The sequence below is a fragment of the Diabrotica undecimpunctata genome, chromosome 3 (assembly GCF_040954645.1).
Source record: "Diabrotica undecimpunctata isolate CICGRU chromosome 3, icDiaUnde3, whole genome shotgun sequence".
In the NCBI taxonomy this organism is placed as follows: Eukaryota; Metazoa; Arthropoda; class Insecta; order Coleoptera; family Chrysomelidae; genus Diabrotica; species Diabrotica undecimpunctata.
In genome coordinates, this window is record NC_092805.1 from 118883045 (window position 1) to 118904665 (window position 21621).

Consider the following 21621-nt stretch of genomic DNA (forward strand, 5'->3'; position numbering starts at 1 on the left):
CTTGAGCCTAGATCGTAAATTTATCTGACACCTAATTAGTTTTTTTCTGTTTTTTTTGTATACCTACTCGGTATAAAAACTTTTATGCCTAATTTACTAGATATTCTTTAAATGCGCAGACGCAATAAATAGACAGGATGACAGTCAGCTGATGAAATAAAATGTTTGTTTATTGTGGTAATTCGATGTAAGAGTATGTGTTGACAGTCATCTTTGGGTGCCTTGATGTTTCTCTAAATGTTATTTTTTGTAGATTTCACCCGATTAGGATAACGTTTAAGATTAGAAGTAGTTTAACCAAACACCTACTTCAACCCATTGGTAACCAGGAACCGATTGTCTCCAGAACCACAGCGTTCTTCTTCATTCGTTTTTTTCGGAGCCCCAAGGACCGGGACCGTCAGAGTCTTAAGGGGACCTAACCAGGACAGCTGTAGTGTTGTGACAGACATTAACAACAAGTTTCTCAGGGTTAAGGTTTTTCTTGTAATTTACAACTTTGTATATGCATATACCAAGGTTAGTACTTATTACAGTTTTGTATCAGCTATAAAAAGTTAGGTAAATAGTTATTAATTAATTAAATTAGATTCATTGATAGGGAAGGGGTTCATGATTTTTGTATAGCGGGTTTTAAAAGGGAAGGGAAGAAATTTATGTATCAGGTTTTTTAAAAATTATATATATATATATATATATATATATATATATATATATATATATATCTTTCCGAGTCTGTTGGCCATACTCATCACACTTGATCACTTTAGATATCTCCCAGCATCTATGTGTAAGCATAACACTTACACATAGATCTGGTGTTTAGCTGCTTCGACACATATTAGTCGTATATTTGTTAGGTAAGGTAGTTTCTTTTGTATAACCGTCACGGTTTTTTAGTATTTATATTCCCTACCTTACCCATCTAGGATTTAACTTTCGTAACTAACCTTAGTGTTAAGATTTCGCTTCTCCCATGGACTTAGATTATATATTTACTAATACACCTTTTTGTTTGGCCCAGTAGTGGGGATCTTTCATTTTGTCGTGGCTTTTTGGTCCTCGCACACCGTAGCCCCACTACTGTAATTATATTTTCTATATATATATATATATATATATATATATATATATATATATATATATATATATATATATAGGTGAGTTTTGTTAGTTGTTAATATTATAAATATATTTGTTACAAGTAGTTTTGCTTTTATTTCAGTTCCTGCTTACAGTTATAATAGCAGAACAAGGTCAATAGTGTCTTTTTCGGTTTTTAAACATTATTACAGGGTATTATATCAATAGTACTTTATTCCTTGTTGTTCATAACTTCATTTATTTTTTCGTTAATTTCCTTCAGAAATTAGCTGGCGCCCATTTCAGTATTTTCCTAGGCATCTCTGTATATTCTCTTATCTTACCCCTTTTATAGTTCCAAATTTTCAGGTGCATTATTATATTGTATTCTTTTGGTTAAAAGATCTTTTTTCCCCTTATCTCAAAGCCAAATTCTAGTGTAGTGAGGCTAGCCCGAATTCTTGCTTGAGGTTTTGTGTCTCTGTGTTCTTTTGAGCTAAGCCATTCTTTTTATTATAACTTCTTTGCTAGTTCTTCTCTAATTTATCATCTCCTTCTCTATATACTCCCCCCCCCCTAAATTTTATTTAGGTTTCAATCGTTTTGGGAGATTTCGGTCTTTTCCTCAGTTATTATATTTGGCGTTTCTGGTAAAGGTTCTTCGTTTTGTTTTTTAAACATTTCTGTCAGGAAAGAAACCCATGTATCCTCTTGTATGTGTTCTATTTCAACTAGTTCTTTCATTTCGCTTCTTTGTTGTCTTATGAAGCGCCATACTTGTTTCTGTTGTCCATAGAAATCCATCTCTAGTTCTTTTGTGAATCTTTCCCAGTAATCTGGTTTTGTTTTTCTTACCAATTGATGAGTTTAAGTTCTTATTCTTTTATATTCTTCATATGATTCATTCGTTTTTTCTAACCTATATTTTAGGAAAGCTTTCTTTTTTTGGTGACATTTTTGTTTAACCTCTAGTGTAAACCATGGTGTTTTCGTTGACCACTTTTTGTTTATTATTTTCGTTCCAAGGGCTTTTCGGGCAGCATCCAGAATATTTTTCTTCAGTTTTGTCCAGCTAGTCTCTACATTGCTTTCATTTTCGATATTCTCCATTTGTATTTTCTGTTCTAGCCTTTTTTGATATAATGATTTTATGGAGTCATCTCCTAAATTTTCTATTTTTATTATTTCCTCTGCATTGGTTTGTTTAAGCTTCTCTTTCCATTAAGACATTAATGTAGAACATATCTGAATAGAGTGTCCTAAATATATCAGTGAAAGACAAAAACACTCACTACCTAACAATATAAAAGCAATTTTAGGAGCACATTGTAAATCTGCCGATATGTTTAACTACCTGAAAGATATTATTGTTTTAAACAAATTGTAATTATTAATGTTTTATAAACCCTAATTACAATAATTGTAAAATATGACCTTCTAACCTTATTGTAAATCTAGCAATTAGTCAAAAATACCGTTTTAGATTTAAGTACAGTCCATCTAATTTACAAACCGTTGCACGTCATCGGCGTCATAGCCCGTGACGTCACATGATACCAACACGAAATATTTAGGCGGTCGGTGTGTTCTTTTTTAGAATCACTTTACCGAGTACATTGGCATTACAGCCACTAGACATATTTTATTATATACGCGTAGAACTAATATTTAAAGATTTCTATTAATGTTAACTTAAAAAAATAGACAACAATATGCTTCATTTAACTTGTATAAATGCATTATAAAACGTTTTTATGAAGAACATTTGTTCGGAACACACTGTAACTGTAATCGAACGAAGGTGAAATTTTGGCATAAATTGGTAACACTTATTTGACAGTTGCGGTGTTGACACTTTTTGTACTTTATTATTTTAAATTTTAAAGTGAATACCTCTTGTTTTATATTTTTACCTATTTAATAAAATCTGTTCTTTTTAGAACAAAATTAGTGTGTTTTATTTCAAAAATGTCACGTAAGAATTTAAATAGTCGTTGTAAAGAGTATAATAATAATTATGTGACCTATTTGATTTAAAATGGATTCAGGATTTTTTTATACTTTGGCAACTATGTCAACTTCGATCTCTGTCAATGATAATGACGTGCAACGGTTTGTAAATTAGATGGACTGTATATATGTAATAAACTACTATGTATAACTATAGTACAGCTAATATCCCAAAGTTTGGTTGATGCTGTTATCAATAAAATAAAAAAAAAAGATAAATAAAATATTGAAACATATCACGCGAAAATTTACCTGTTATGACATTAAGCTTCCACTCTTCGTCCTTTTCTTCGTCAATATCATTTTCAATTTTTCCTATAGAGTTAGTAACTATGTAGATTTTATCCATTATTTCTTTTTTCATTTTTTCAAAGTCTTCCTTTGATATTACAAGTGGAGAAATCTGACTAGGAGGCTGATGTGCTGAAATCTAAAACGTTAGTATCTATGATGTAGTGAAATCTATGATGTAGTGAAAAAGTTAGTATCTAGCAAACATGCGTTATAATTGTGAATACTATTTTTTTAATATTGTTGTTAGCTCTCTTTTAAATTAAAATTTGTATCTAAATCAGTAATTCAATATCACAATAAAAATTATTAAACATTTTTACTTAGTAAGCTTTTTTCGTAAACAATTATTCTACATTTCTTAAAGTCGATTAAAACTCAAGTTATCAGTAGCGTGACATAATTCAAGTGATAATAGGAGTAGATCAAGCAAAATTGATTTAATAATGGTAGACCCAATCTTTTGTTTTATTTATAAAATCATCATCATTCTTTTTTTTATCCCTATGCAGTTCCGGTTTCTTCTTACCTAACCACTCACACTACAGAATTCGCGCGGAAACTTTACTTTAAAGGGCTACAGCTCATTTCAAATTAAATAGATTATATATCGATTATCAAGTTATATTTTTGTTAAATATGTAGTTTTAATCACCTTTTTGGTTTCACCCAGTTTCCGCAATTCACCCAGTTAGAGAGATATATACACAGGATGCGTTCGAACTGAGAACGGAAACACCAAGTACATCAACATAGAACGAGGAGTGCGTCAAGGGTGCATTTTATTGCCCCTATTAGTTAATGTATATGCCGAACATATAATCAGAGCTTCTCTTGAAGATCGCCCTGAAGGTACCAGAGCCAATGGAATCATTATTAACAATATAAGATATGCCGATGACACCGTAGTATTAGCAGAAACAGAAGACCAACTAAATATATTAATGAACATATTATCAGAAGAAAGTCACAGGCTGGGCTTGGACATTAACTTTTCCAAAACCAAAATTCTGGTCTTCCACAAAAACCCACATGAACAAGCTACACCTAACATACAAATAAATGGTGTCACCCTTCAGAGTTCTTAAAGCTTCATATACCTGGGCAGAGAACTAAATAGTCAACTAGACCACTCAAAAGAAATTAGAAGACGCATTGAAATAGCAAGATCTGGTTTCATGAATATGCGTAAAATGCTCTCCAAGCTATCAGTCTCAATAAGACTGAGAACACTAAAGTGTTATGTGTGGTCTCTATTACTATATGGCTGTGAGACCTGGATATTAAAACAGTATGACGTCAACAAATTAAATTCATTTGAAATGTGGATGTACCGCCGAATGCTAAGAATAAGCTGGACCAGCAGAACTACGAATGAAGAAGTACTGAGAGCAATGAACACACGCCCTCATCTAGTCAATACTATCAAAATTAGAAAGACGTCATATCTAGGACACATAATGCGCCATAGGGAATTTGAGCAGCTCCAAGTAATATTAGAAGGCAAGATTGAAGGTAAAAGGGGCATAGGACGAAAGAAAAAAATTTTGGCTACGAAACATCAGAGATTGGACCCACACAAAAGGAAATGAATTAATTCATCAAGCCCAGAATAGAGAGAAATTTGCCATATTGATCGCCAACCTCAACAGAGGAGGCACTTAGGAGGAGGAGGAGAGAGATATATCATGAATAATTACAAAGTTATTCTACTTATTTATTAGCAAAAAAATCTTTTTTAGCGGCCTATTTAAACACAGTTTTTACAAATATAATTTTTAGTTTTACTTTTCTTTGTAGTTTTAATATTTAAGAATTCATTACTTATTATTAATTAACTAGAGAAGTATATCGTGTGCAATAATAAGTGTTTAAATTAAACATTTAACATTAACATTTAACAATATCTCTTACGGAAATACATTAACCTATTTGAAATTTTGTACTCTTATAAATTTGAAAGGTGTTTCTTACGGTTATTATTTTCATTACTGAATTATTGATGAATTTAAATTTTAAAAAAGTCAATTTCTTAGTACAAAAATTGCTGCTAATATAATCAAAAAATGTTATAGGCAGAAAACTACATTTTCGGGCCTTGGCCTTTGTTTATAAAAAATAGGGCCACTCTGACAGTACCCGATAAATATTTTTCATTATATGTCCCCAATATAACTTAGAATAATCAGATATGGGTATCAGAAATAATCACGTACCAATGGCCATAGTTTAAATCTACTTATGAGGTACTTTATGTTTAAAATCCTGTGAAATCGATCAATTTTTCATCACTAGACTGGGTTATCAATCAAAGGTTTGCATGATGAAAGACGAAGCAAAACAGTAAAAATCACACGATGTTGCAGTGTTTTTTAGAAAATGATTGCCTGTACAACCATTTGTTTACCGTAAGTTTTGTCGAAAATGCAAAAAAGAAATAAGAAAACGTCGAATCATCAGGACAATGTTAGCTTGCATATGGAGCAATAAAGCCGGAATTTTGGCCACAGAAAATGTGATATCAAATGTGATTTCAAATGATATCGCGTAAGTATCTACGCAGCTGTTGAAGTTTTTAAAAAGGAAATTTTGTTGATTCATATGAACGGAAAAAAGTTTTCCAGTATTGGGTTACATGCATACAAAAGTGCATATAATGCAACAGTGGGTATTTCAAAAATTAAGACTTTTTTTAGTTTTAAATAAGTTGGTTTTTTTTCTATCCCGAATGTAAAAATTTCAGTATGTGATTCCCGAATTTCAGTATGTGATACTGTAGACTAGCGCGAAGCTTTTCATTAATCAACAAAATTGCTGTTTTTACAATTCTTTTTACAATGTCATAATATTTTCAATCAAATGTCTATTCAGCAGCAGCTTTGTAGTTGTATCTTTTTTAACCTTTTTTCATAATCTATGGCATTCGTCAGTAAGATCTTTTTTACGTTTCCTGTACAAAAAATTGTGTAACATTTCAAAAACGAAAATAACAAATTATGGTCAGTTTTGACATTTTGTATACCTACTTAACGACCGTTAGGTACACAAATTGATTCTTTCGCTGTGACTTTAAAATATAAAAATGTATTTTTATCTCACTTTAATACAACAGTCCAACTGATAATTATTGCAAAATCTAACAGTCTATTTATGTGAAATTATATTTATATGAAAATATAAATAAATATCATTTGATAGAAATAGTTATTTATTGTACAAGACGATAAAATTGTACTTTAACTTCCAGAGCGTTTTTTAGCGTCGAGACGTCAGTCGAGACGCTAATTATGCTCGAGAAGATAATGCCATTTTACCGTCGTATGCAATACAACATTTTTTTCATATCTTGCTTATAGCAAGACTTCAAGTTCAGGTGAAAAATAGAATTTCAAAGAAAATTGTAATTTTTAGCACAAAAATCGCAATTGTGTTGCTCCGTTGCTAGGGATATGAATTACTCTGTCAACAAATGTCAAACAAATGTTACGTTTTGGTTTTTGCGGAGAATATTGTAGCGTTTTGTGTACAAAGTGAATAAATACGAAATGGACGGAAAAGAATTGACACAAGAAAAGGAAAACCTACCATTAGATGTAGAAAATGCAGCGTTGGAAGCAGAAAGTTTATTGTTGCCACAAAAATCTAGGATGATGTATGAGAAAGAATACCAGTCTTTTAAAAAGTGGAAAAGCATTAAGAATATCAATGGCGTGAGTGAAAAAATACTTCTGGCGTATTTTTCTGAAAAGTCGAAGAAAGCGATGCCATCGTCATTATGGTCGTATTATTCGATGCTGAAGCGTACGTTGTTGGTGAATGAAAATTGTGACATTTCTAAATTCAGCAAGTTACAAAGCTAAAAAGTCAAAAATCCTGGAGTCAGATGACATTATTAAATTTCTGACAGAAGCTCCTGATGACGTCTATTTGTTGATGAAGATTATTGCTATTTTTGGTGTGCATGGAGCGACTAGATCCGATAAATTGTACAAGTTTTAAGTATTTAACGTGGACGACAGAAAATCGGTAATAATCGTTTCATTATCTGATACTAAAACCAAGTAGGAAAGGTCGTTTTGTATTACTGACAAGAAAAGTGGACTGAGTTTCTTGGAAATTGTGAGAAAGTATATTGCCTTGCGGCCCAAAAACGTACCTCACAGTAAGTTTTTTGTAAATTATCGACAGCAAAAGTGCACTACTCAACCGGTGGGGATTAACACTATATATAATATCCCCAAGAATATTGCAGATTTTTTGAAACTTGCAAATTCAGAAATGTACACGGGGCATTGTTTCCGTCGTTCTTCAGCTACTATGTTCGCAAATTCTGGAGCTGATCTAGTAAAAGTTAAACGTTTAGGTGGATGGAAATCGTCATCTGTTGCAGAATCTTACATTGAAGAGTCAATAAGCAATAAGATTTCTGTATCCAAGTGTATACTTGGCGGACCAGAAAATCAATCCAGTACCTCGAATCAAGTGTTTAAGCAAACGAGTACAAGTTGTGATGCTCCAAAAATAGATATTTCTAATAATGTTAATTGTAAAATTTCAGTTGTTTTTAATCCTTAATGTGTTTGAATTTGTAAATTTTATTGAATAAAAAAAGTTAAAACATTTTTTAACTACTCTTGCTGTTAAAGTGTCACTTTATCTACCCTTGCGGTTAAAGTGATACTTTATCTACTCAAAACAGTTGTTATAAAAACACTTTAACATTAGCTATGAAAAAAAAATTAATAAAGACAATAAATTAGATAAATAAAAACAGTTCAGTATAATAGCGCGTCGTTTAAATTATAATAACTAAATTAGAATACAAATACAAATAATCTCGAAAACTTTTATATAAATTAGAAAAAGAAAAAATAATATTTGGTTAAAATGCAAACTACGAATAATTTACATGTTAGTCAAAAAACAGGACATTTTCCACGAATATGATATGGTGAGTAAAAATCATACTCTTGCTAAAAAATATTAAAACAAGATAATTTTTTTTATTACTATATAAACTAATTTAATTGACGATCAAAGGGATACAAATTCCTGTAGAAATTATGAACTTTTCAGAGAACTTCTTTAAATATTATATTTTAAAGTGAAATTAGATAAAAAGGGAGATTCATTAGAAAAAATTATCCTACGAGTAGCACACGATTTAAAAAAAAATAGCTATTTTGTTTATAATCACAGTACGGTCATATCTCATGTTTTCGGAAAATGGCCGTAATGCCAATCTTAGGAATCCAAATATTTAACACAGCCGGGATATCTCTAGTTAAATATAAAATTTTATTAAAAGTATAAAATCAAAATTTTTGCTATTTTATTGGTTATTTACATGTGTCTCTATTTAAAACCAAAAAATTTTATTAAGAAAAGATATCCAGATTTAAATTACGAATATTTTGGTATCAACATTGGCCGGTTACAATATAAACGATTTGTACCTAGGTCACTTTCATTTATTTCTAAGTTCGCCGCTTGCCTATTATAGCAACTCTAATAAAAATAATCACATTAAAAAATATAGAACCAACCGTTGCAATAATTTCGTTTTTCATCTTCTCCATAATAACAGGCAGATTGTTCTCTATGCCACTTCCTGTCTGGTGCGTATTCTGCAACTGTGCTACGTCTCTTTGGTCCATTTGTTTTAAAAACGTTTCGATTTTTGCCAATCGACTGTCAACATTTTGTGTTTTTGTCTCGATGTTTACTAGGTGCGGAGATAATTGATCGTGTACCCATTTTACCCAATCAGCGAGTGTGAATATATTATCGTTTATATCTTCGATTAAATTTTTATTAAGCGCCTCTATTAAACCTTTTAGTTGTAAGAGTCCTTGTTGTATATTTTGATACCTGAAAATTAAAATAATTAGAGTTAATTTATTATTAGCGACAAAAAAGTGAAGTATAAATTAGCCTCTTAATATTACGTAGAAAGACATAACCCATAAATTTATGTATAAATGAACATGATTGATACTAATCAAATATCAAATTAGCCTCAATATTATTTAATTCTAAAAAAAGTACATAAGATTTAATTTTACACAAGTAAATAAAACTGTATAAAAATGTAATAAATAATTAAACTTTGATCAAATAAAAGGTATATATCGAGCACAGTTTAATTTAATCTTGCCCAATTACTTTCGATCCATAGATCATCTTCAGGGGCATTTTGTCAATTGCGGCCTATCCGACAAGAATAAAATGTCATAAACATATAATTGTACAACACACTACACTACACCAGGACAAACAAACACTTTAAAACTATTGAAAAATAGCTACATTGCGTACAGAAGCCGGAGACAGAATTCTGTCATTCTGTCTGTCTGTCATTCAAAAAATAAACCCTAACCCTTCTTCAGCTGACGAAACGAAACTGACGAATCATCACTAGTTGAAGGATAATCAAGGGATGAATATTTCTCCCTAAACTATATAAGGAAAATATCAGCACAGAAACAACATCCAGTATTCTCCCAAATTTGCCATCCCAGTATTGGTTCTACAAAACTAACTAAAAATAGTACTCCCCTTATAGAATGAATAAAATCTTCTAACTTTGATATGGATAAGCTAAATCGATCTCCACAAGTCAGTGTAAATTTTTCTCCATTGACAATCCAACCACTTACCATTGACTTAACCCTCACAAAATACCCCAAATCAACTACAAATCCGATTTTTATTAAACACTCCGAAGTGATATCTCAGTATCCCAATTATCTCCAAATTTTTCAGTGATGCCTCTAAGCTCATGACGGACACGCTGCTGCATACTACTGTAAATACACTACTCACACTATATCCATACCTACAAACTTCTGCATCCCCACAGGCAAGACCACAGCCATTTTGGAAGCCTTAATTTTCTTCAAAACGCGTAGTGAGAATAAATGGTCACTGACTCATTAAATGCTCTATTAGATGTAAAACATATATACCATACAAATCCATTATTTCGGGCTATAAAAAATGAGATAAATATAATTTAATCAACTCGAAAACAAGTAGCATTTATCTGGGTACCGTCGAATGTAGGAATAGCTGGAAATGAGAAAGTGGACAACCTAGCAAACACAAGTCGAATAAACTTACAATACACAACCAAATCAAAAAATTACCCATACTCCGATCTCAAAAATCTAATTAAAGACCACTGTATGAACATATGGCAAGACTACTGGAAAGATTCAGGAACCAAAATATATGAGATTTATCCCCTTGTGAAGACCATCTTGAATAATCCATCCAATAGAAGGGACGAAGTAATAACTAACCGACTAAGAATTGGACACACTGCACTGACCCATAAATTCTTAATCAACAAAGAATCTTCTCCAACCTGCAGAAACTGTTCTCTCCCATTGACGATGAAGCATATTCTGATTGACTGCCAGTACCACGAAGAAACAAGAAGAAAATATGAAATCTCAGATGACATCAAAACCACTTTAACCATAAACACTGACCATGTAATAAATTAATAAAGATTTACGTTTATATACATCTATTTAATGTAAATAAAATGAACTCTTGTGTACGTTACTCCACTAATAAATAAAAAAAAACACCTAAATTTTCTTATTTCTCGTTATTTCTTTTTCATTTAAGACGTTGATCGCTGTGTACTAAAACTTTAACGTCTTCTTGTTATGTTGTTAATTTCTGTTTCGAATTTCCCGCTTTAAGAAATGCTAACTACTAGGTAATTAAATGTTTATTAATTGTTTTATTTTTGTTCCTGTGATTTCTGTAGAATGATCTAGAGAAGAATATGGAACGCGGTACTAAAAAAGAGCAGAATTAAGATGAATAAAAATAGAACAAAAGTTATGATTCATAACCTCTCTAATGCCCTTCTTTAGGTCTTCGTCACTCCTCACTATAACCAGGGGGGAGTATCTCTCCATACAACTAGGGGCAAATGCCCCTTCAGATATATCAAATTTTGTTGTTTTATTTGTACATTCCTTTATGAAACTGTCTATGTATATTATGAGTTGGGCCTAAACGTCTGCCTCCTCTTATCTATCTGTCTGATCTAAATTATTGAGATGCAATATTGTTTCCTATACTTATATTTTATTATTTATACAAATTTATATTTTATCATTTGTAATAATTTTTTGCGTATTCCCCTGTACTTTATTTTTTTCCATATTACTTGCCTGAGGATCATATCACAAGCTTTTTCTTAGTCTAAGATGCCTAGATACATTATTCCTTTCTCTCGTAATGTCTTTGGTGCTAATTGTTTAATCGTAAATATGTGGTCTTGGGTGTTTCTTCCACCTTTTAACCCCTTTTTTGATTTTTATAGTATCCTACAATAGATATTATTCTGGAATCTATGACTTTTTCAAACATTTCTATAGTGGTGTTTAATAATGTCCTCTATAATTACTACAATCTTTTTTATTTTCTTTTTTAAATATTTGCGCTATTTGGGCTATTTGCCATTATCTTGAAAATTGTTTATCTTTTCATATTTTGTTAAATAATATAGATCATATTTCAGTTCCTTCGTGCCGTTATTTCTTTTTGCCTGTCATTTCTGACATTATTATATCGAATCCAGTTACTTTTCGATTTTTCAATTCTTTTATCGTGGATTTTGTTTGTTTCATTGTTATTTCGTATTTTTCTACATATATCAGCTCTACATTTACATCTTCTTCACTTATTTATTTCCACTTATTGTCCTTCTGTTTTGACGATGTTTCCCAATGTTTTGAGTACTCTACAAAACAATTTCTAATTTTCTTTCCAGTCCGCTACCGAATTGTATCCATTTTGTTCTTTTACGCTATAATTACCTTTTTAGTTTTTTTTCTTATGTGTTTGTATACATCATATTTCTCTATTGTTCTATTCGCTAGGTATTTTTTCCATGCTGTCTATTCTTTTTTGTCTGTTTTCCACCAAGCAGCGCAGTATTTTTTATTACTTTTGTTTATTTTTATTCCACATATTTGCTTAACGGCATATATTAATGATATATTGTAATATTTCCATACTTCATATATATTACTGACTTCGGTTATACATTTTTTGCTTGTTAGTTTTTTGTTAACAATTGTTCATATTTCCCAGCAAAGTCTTTGTTTCGTAGTTTATAGGCTCCTATTGTCATTTATTTATTTATTTATTTTGTGTACTTTTCTTTTTTTACTAAAGTTGCCGTTTTTTCGTATATTTCGTCTAAATTTTGATATTAATTCAAAGTGGTCGGTCCCAATTTCAGGCTTACTACCTACCTACTTTGGTATCCACAATCTGTTTTATGTTGTTTTTTTTCTATTAATATATAGTTATTTGAACAGTTTATTAATTAAGTGGATTAAATTCTAAAACTTATATATACCTATTAGCTTTTTACTGAAAAAGTGCCAATAAAAAAACAGCTATTCTTAAAACAGCTAAGTGAAGCCAAACGCTTCTTTTGAAGATAAACCACTCACTACTAGATGGCACCGTTTGTAGGTCTGTTAGACTTTTTTCAAATCGGCTAAAGTCGGGAACATACATGCACTATTCGGCGAATACAAATGAGGCAAGGAGAAGTCAGAATTACCTCTGCCTACGTAAGACCACAAGATCTACTGATCGAAGACGACCTAAATACGTTCCTAATCGACGAACCCTCAATTATAATAGGAGACCTAAATGCAAGATCCCCAAACTGGAACGACAGAGCTACGAACAAAAATGGAAGACTACTAAACACATACTTAGAAAACAATGACGACGTTATGGCAATGGGCCCTACAGATCTAACACACTACACAGGAAACGGACTTCCTACACACATAGACATTGTATTAGCAAGAAACCTAGGACTTCAAATATAATTACAAACATTAAACGAAGGCACAACGGACCACAACCTCATCCTATTAGAACTAGAAACGTGGGAAGAGGAAAGTACAATCAAAAGAGTTAAAAAGAAAACAAAGTGGACGAACTTCAAAAGACTCGTGAGTACTGGAATAAATATAGTACAGGCGGACAAAAATAGAGCAAATAGGTTAAACAGAGAGGTCAAAACAGCAGTACAACAACACCGTAGTGAAAGCTGGGAAAACCACATAAGAGGTATGGAGGAATAAGGACCAAATATGCAAAATATTTGGAGGCTTCAGAGAATACTGAGAAATGACAGAAAGCCAATCCCTCCATTACATGGAGAAAACGGAATAGTCTACACTACCGTAGAAAAAGCAGAGGTAATGAGGAGTACTCTCGAGAGAGAGAGTGTACATTAAATTACCACCCAAACGAGGACATCGACTTCATAGAAGAAGTCGAAAGACAAAGAGAAAGACCCGAAAATCCAAACGAAATCATCCCTCCTACATCACCGGAGGAGTTAAACGAGCTAATTAAAAACAGCTCACCGAAAAAGGCACCTGGTCCAGATCAAATAACGAACAGGGCTCTAAAATACTTAAAAAGAAGAGCCATAGTATATTTAACAAATATAATCAATGCGATTCTAAGATTTAAGAAATTCCCAAACAGATGGAAAGAGGCCCATGTCATAATGTTACCAAAGCCCGGAAAAAACAGCACATTCCCGCAAAACTACAGGCCAATAAACTTGCTACCTGCAATCAGCAAAATTGTAGAGAGAGTAATACTCAGCAGACTCCAAGCTGAAACAGACAGACTAGATATAATACCCGAAGCCCAATTCGGTTTTAGATCAGAACACTCCAGTGAGCTACAAGTACTCAGATGAACAGAGTACATAGCAGCTGGATTTAATGATGAAAAATACACAAGAGCTGCCTTCCTAGATGTAAGCAAAGCTTTCGACAGAGTCTGGCATAAAGGACTAATCTACAAAATGAGAAGATACGGCTACAGCGGAGCAATGACAAGACTAATCTCTTCGTACTTAAGCAATCGTAGTTTCAGAGTTTGAATAGGACAAGTCCTATCTGAATTCGGGAACCCGGAGGCTGGAGTACCACAGGGAGCGGTACTGTCACCTCTACTGTACACGATATACACAGCAGATATACCTAGAACACCAGGTACATTACTAAGCGTCTATGCCGACGACACAGCGATAGCGGCCAAACACAGAAATGTAGACATAGCGGTAAACAACTTTAGCGCTAGATGACATAGAAGAATGGAGTTTAAAATGGAAAATCGCTATAAACTCCGAAAAGACACAGGCTGTACTTTTCAAAAAGAGAAACCAACAACCAGAAGAACAGGTGACTGTGCAAGACAATCCCATCGAGTGGAAAAGCGAAGCAAAATACCTCGGAGTAATCATGGACAAAGGTTTAACGTTTAGTAAACAAGTAGACGCTACAATCCAAAAGCCAACATGGCAAGAGCATCAATAAGAGGCCTAGCAGAAAGAAAAAGCAAACTCAGAATAAAAACCAAAATAAGATTAATAAATAGTATAATTCTTCCCATACTAACACATGCATCTCTCGCATGGGGACACATATGTAACACAACAAAAAAGAAAATACAAGCGGCACATAACAGCAGCCTAAAAGAAGCAGTCAACGTACCGAGATACGTTGCAGAAAGATTCCTCTTCAGAGAATTACAACAAATTAGAGTGACTGATATAATGAAAGAAAAATTAAGGACAAAGTTCGCGCAGATAGGGAACCATCCTAGTCACATATTGCGAGAGATCATGAGGTGCGAAGCTTTCCACAGATAGAAGCACAAGAGACCCAAACAACAAATAGTAGAATAAAACCAAACGTACTAGAGAGAAAATCAGTAAATACACCAGAGAAAAAACAAAACACCAGAGAGAAAACACTACAAAAAACAACAAAAACAACGCACCAAGAAGATAGTTCGTAGCTCAAAAAACTCGTGGACAATCGCAACATACAGCGTGAACCCAGTTAATTTTAAGTAGATAATTATTATACTAATATGCACCAATTCTGATTTTATGTTTCAGGCATCCTACAAAAAAAATCCAAAAAACACACAAAAAACGGTTTCGGTCACCAAAAAAAAATCAAAAAACTACTAACAAAAATCGGCTCAAGCCACAAAAAAATAATAACAAAAACCATTAAAAACCCGGGCACGTAGGGCCCAACCCCTTGAGCACCAAGTCGACGAACTGAGACTATCTGTCTGAAACATGTCTGACAGGCTGGGTTCCATTAAATTGCTTGCTTGCTTGCTATTCGGCGAATACCACTTAATTACTATTCGCTGAGCACTCTGTAAATGTAAGTGAATAAGATATACATTACATAAATACCGACTGACGATGAGAAACAGCAAATAGGGGTTATTTGTCACGGGAAATCCTCACACACTAGTCGCTATTTGCTAAATAGCAAATATTCGTTATTCAGGACTCGCCGAATATATCAAATAATAGATATACAAATGAAAATCAAAGTATGGAATTTGATATAGAAATTAATGAAAATGAAAGACAAAATATAGATCAGAAACCACATTCCATAAAAATACTATTGCATAAGCAGCAGATCAGAAAAAAAAACAAAAACAAAAAGAAAAAAATGGTTTAATCAAAAATGCAAAATAATCACAAAGAAAATAACCAAAAAAAATATTGAATTACCGGTTGAACCCATCAGATGAAATCGTAGACAATATATAGTAAAAAGTGACCTTACCTCCAGCAACAAAAAGTAGAAAGATAACATAGATACAATCAAACTAAAACATTTTACAGGGAGACATAAGACAACACAAGAGAAGCTTGTACTAAGGACACACAATTTTGTCACAGGTAAAAATAAAAAATAGTGTTTACCGTCTAAAATAAATTAATCGAACGACAGTTAAATATTTTAAAGAACTTCTAAATGTTCATAGAGCCAGCCACTGATGAAAACTGCGAAAGCCTAGTATTCGCTTAAAAAAAGAACGATTGGTTATGAAGCTATAACTATTCAGAATTTATTTTTTTAAGTGAGCTTTTAAAGCACTTTAATGTCTACAGTATTTCCACATGGAGATAGCAAAGATACAGAATCCTCTGAATTATAGGAAGAACTACAACTTTGATCGCCCAATATATTCAACTTTATTTAAGACGTTATTCATCTGATTCAATACATTATTAAAAATGAATAGCAAGATAATTGTCCAAATTCCACAAGGAAAATAAATTCCTGCAGCTGGCTGTATACCATGTATTACAAAAAGAGGTTTAAATCTTTGTATGTAGGTATATTTAAAAACCCTTAAAGGGGCTACATCAAAAAATACAAACGTTTTCGGAATAATAATTCCATCATCAGGTTAAAAAGCAGGTTAACATGCCTGAGCCACCAAAATATTAGGGTACAACCCTTTACAAAAAATTGAAGTTAGCAAAAAATGTACATGTTGTTGTTTAAAAGTGAGTGGAGTGATGTTTAATACTTTATTAGATTTAACTTCAGGCAACACATAACCATGCCTGAGGTGAGTTCCAAGGTCCGGAGAGTAAACCTCTTCAAACGGACATCAGCTGGTGCCAGCTGATGTCCGTTTGAAGAGGTTTACTCTCCGGACCCTGGAACTCACGTGAGGCATGGTTATGTGTTGCCTGAAGTTAAATCTAATAAAGTATTAAACATCACTCACTTTTAAACAACAACATGTACATTTTTTGCTAACTTCAATTTTTTGTAAAGGGTTGTACCCTAATATTTTGGTGGCTCAGGCATGTTAACCTGGTTTTTAACCTGATAATGGAATTATTATTCCGAAAACGTTTGTGTTTTTTTATGTAGCCCTTTTAAGGATTTTTAAATATACCTACATACAAAGATTTAAACCTCTTTTAGTTATCCAAATGTTTATATTGCTGTTAGAATTATGTTGACTACACGTTGGATTTTAACATAAACTGCAAATCCTTACTAGAGGATTTTAACAAAGTAAAGTATCAAAGAACATTATTTTTGTACAATTTCATGTAACGCAAAATACAAAATAAACACTTTTTTTTTAAATGTTTTACTTTTCAATACTCCCCCACCGCACATCTATAAGTCGTTCATTATCATGGGTATCTTATATGTTTGAATTGATGGTAGAGTTAATTTATTGGGTAGATTTTGGGACTGGATATTGAAAGAAAGGAATCGCTGATGCAACATAGTGGCAAGCGATGCCACTATCTGTATAATTGAGATAACTTAAGTTAATGCAAAATAAATAAAAAAAAAATACCAGTTGACAACCTAGCAGATGAATAAATTACTTGTATTAAAGAAGACTAATAGGAATAAGAAATTATACTACAAAACGCCATGGTTCTGTAAGGAAGTACAAGAAACGTGCAAAGAAAAGAAAAAAGCTTATCTGGAACACATCAACAATAAGATACCACATTTATCTGAAAACTGTAAGAAAATTCGCAATGAAAAGCATATACTAGTTACATTAACCAATAACAGCCACTGGCCAATAACAGCCACTGGGAATGCTTTTCAAAAGATATCGAACATAAAGTTTACGAATTATAAAAGGAAATGTGGAGATTTATAAGAGGACTGAGACAAGAAATGAAAGAAATAATACAGGTTAAACTCATCTCATAGACACAAAAATGTGGATAGATTACTTAAAAGAACTGTGCTCAGAAGACCAATCGACATTAGCAGAATCAGTAACATCTTAGAGTACAAATGATGACAAATAGAGAACTGTCATCGTTGTGGAACAACGATGAAAGATAAATTTGCAGTGATTGTCAACCAAATATTTCAATACAACAAAGCACCCAAAAAATAGAAAATAAGCGTACTAATCCCGTAATAAACACCTCTCTTCTAATGAAGATTCTCTTCTATGTAAACGATGCAATATCAAAAATGTGCATGTGCAAAAAGTGTGTGACTACGTTAAGAACACCATTTGAAAAAATTATGGAAATACCTAACTAATAAACATTAACTGGTTTTTAAGGCAACATATAACATATGCAATCAACGTGCATCAAAAGGTAAGAGAAATAACAGTCAAATGTAAAAAGACAAGAATAAGTAACTTGTTTATGACAATCAGAAGATAATCGTGGACAAATAGAGTATTGATAATACCTGGAAAAACTATAAACAAAATTTATTTTAACTAATTCCCAATACCTACCGAAACCGGACCAGACCACCTATACTATTGGCAGAAATAAGAGCATCCATAATATCGCTAAAAGAAGACAAAGCTCCAGAGCCAGACAGATTATAGTCTGAATTTCTTAGACTTCTTGATAGTAATTCTTTAAGAATACTATGTAAAATCTTTAATAACATCTATAAAACAGGCAATATTCCAAAAGATTGGCTAGTTTAAGAATTTATTACATTACAAAAAAAAAAGCATGGACCAAAAACTGCAGATAATCTAGACTAATTAGTGTAATGATCTATGCATTAACATTTTTTCCTAAAATTTTATATGGAAGAATATACAAGCTAGGTAAAGAGAGAATACAAGGCACAGTTTGGATTCATGAAATACTTAGGTAGGAAAGACATAGGTATTATTAGAATGATGCAGATACTACACTTGCAATATTTACACCTACTTTGTGGACTACCAAAAAGCATTTGACACCGTTAAACGCCAAAAAATAATAAATGTTTTAACAAAAGTCCAAATGAATGATTAAGACCAGCGTACAATACAAAATTTGTACCGGAAAAAATCAGCCAGAATAAGAATAAATCTTGGAGATCAACCTACTGAAGTGATCCAGATTCTGCGAGGTTGATTCTGATAAGTTGAATCCTGGATACTCACTGAAGCGATGGAGAAGAAACTTAAAGCTTTCGAGACTTGGTTATACAGGCGTATCCTGTGGATATCATGGACGGACAAGATAACCAATGAGACAGTACTACTAAGAATTGCAAAAGAAAGAGAAGTAATTTACACGAATAAAAGGAGAAAGTTAGAATATCTCATGACTCATTATTGAGAAACGGTACTTAATATAGATTACTAAAAATAATTAAGTCTTCAAGAATCGGGGATTGGGGAGAAGAAGAAAACCATAATTAAAAAACCCGAGGAAATGGTTCTCCGTAATAACAACTAATCTATTTCAAACATAGGTCAATAAAATTATTATAGCCAGAATGATCGCTAATATTTAAAACGAATTGGCACCAAAAGACGAAGGTTTTACGGTAATTACAAATATAGATAACAAATATAATCCAGCGAAGCAAAGATAGACGATTTATTTTTATTTATATATAAACAATATTTTGCTACAAAATCTTTTAATAAACGGATTATTTAGTTACTTACATTGTGGGATCAAGGAAAGCCTCTGTGTTGGCAATTCCCATTACGAGAACTACACAAAATATTAGTCTTGGAACCATCTTCTGACAATATCTGAAATAAAGATAAAAAATTAAGACTAACTCACATTAATAAGAATATACATGTATTGGTAAAATTTTGCCCAAACCTATTAGTACAGTGAATGAAGGTAAAAATCAACTATTACCTCCGATTTCGGTGAACCTCCATCGATTTGCATGAAAATTTGGGATTGGGTATATTTGACCCTCAACTTCAAAAGTGACATATGTTCAACTTGCGCTTTTTGCATTTTAGGGGTGAAATCCACCCCTTTGTTAAAAATTGGTAAAAATTGCAGATTTAAGCATTCTGGCATAAGTAAATTTTGCAACATTTATAAGCATGATTTATGATTTTAATTAATTTTTCAACCCTTTGTGCAACTATCCCTTAAATTGAAAATCATGAAAAAATTATTTTTTATATTTCTGAAATATCAAATCGCATATTAATATTACCCAAATAGTTTCTTTAATGTTTATGATATAATTTTTGATTGACTTTAAAATTTCAACCCTTAAAAACCACCACCTTAAATCAGAATCATTGAAAAAATTAATTTCAAGAAACTTATTTGAATAATACATTACTGAATTGAAATCTAATTTAGTGAGTATTAAAGTATTTATTTATTTATTGCGTAATTTTTACCCCCTTACAAACTACCCCTTGTCATAAAAATAATGGAAAATGTTTTTTTATTAGCTTTAATAGCTTTAATAATTTAGAAACTTTTTTATTGGTTATGATAAACTTTATTAATATATTCCAAACTTTATTAATATTATTCTTTCCACATTTCCTGAACAATTTTTTCAGTGCTTATGTGACTTTAAAAATTTGATTTGTTAGTTAAGAGGAAAACGTATTAAAATAAATATTAAAATATATGAAAAGTTCATTCATTTTTTATTTAAGTAATGTTTCATAAATTAATCAAATATTAATAGTACTTTAATTGTTAATTTTTCACTCTTCATCAGAGCTCTCTTCACCAATTTCTCCTTTTTTATTAATTGGAGGACTATTTTGGCAATTACCCCACTGCATGATTCGCAGACTGCATTGCAAAATAACCCTACTCTTTGACACCCGCAAGAAGTGCCGCACCCTTTTTTGCAGTTGCACAAAATAATTTTTAACAATTCTCCTGAAACACGTGAAATGGGATTTTTAGTTGAAAACAAAGACTCTTCAATTTTGCACCATCCCCAGTCAACTAGACGAATGTCTTTGTTTCCAAGCTATATCTGGGTTTGTAAATAAACTCTTTTGATGTGTTCATCCAATGTAGCAACCGTTGGGGCCAGAGATCTTCAAAATATACATACACACATCCACACATATATTTCGTGAGCATATACTTATCGACACGTCTACTTATTACCTATCTTTTTTCCTATATATACATACAAAATCTCTACTTCAAATTTGTTTTTTTTTTTAATGTTATTGATTTTTTTACAATAACTCCGTTAATTTTTATGATATCAGGTTCATTCAAAAACCATTTGAAAATTAATTTCAAGGGCTATAAATATTTAGGGTCGTATTAAATTTAATCTTTTAAATCCCTTATTTTTTAAAAGATAAAAGGTTAAAAGGCCCCGGTTATATGGTTCTCACGGTAAAATTTAGGTTTTAAACGTTTTTATCTCAGTTATTTTTTATTCTACAAAAGTATAAAAAAAGGAAAATCTTTATTAAAAAAAAACCTCAAATTTTTTTCCATCATTTTTTAAGTATATTGAGTATATATGGAGTTATTCTTAAAGAAAAAATGAAATTTATAAAAATTTAAAAAATTCTGATTTTTTTAAATTAAATTTTTTTTCAAAAATATGCATTCTAAACCGGTCAAAATTTTTA

General features: G+C 31.8%; 1 protein-coding gene across 1 annotated transcript in view; it reads right to left on the minus strand.

The window, feature by feature from the left end:
* The window catches only part of LOC140436130 (uncharacterized), a 51903-nt gene extending 31629 nt beyond the window's left edge, over nt 1-20274 (minus strand). Inside the window, exons 1-3 of the mRNA XM_072524837.1 lie at nt 19693-20274; nt 8931-9255; nt 3346-3523 (exon numbers count right to left, since the gene is read on the minus strand). Of these exons, the coding sequence (XP_072380938.1) occupies nt 3346-3523; nt 8931-9255; nt 19693-19769 (580 nt within the window). The 5' untranslated portion in view covers nt 19770-20274. The remainder of the gene's footprint in view (nt 1-3345; nt 3524-8930; nt 9256-19692) is intronic.
* Nucleotides 20275-21621: the final 1347 nt, after the last annotated feature.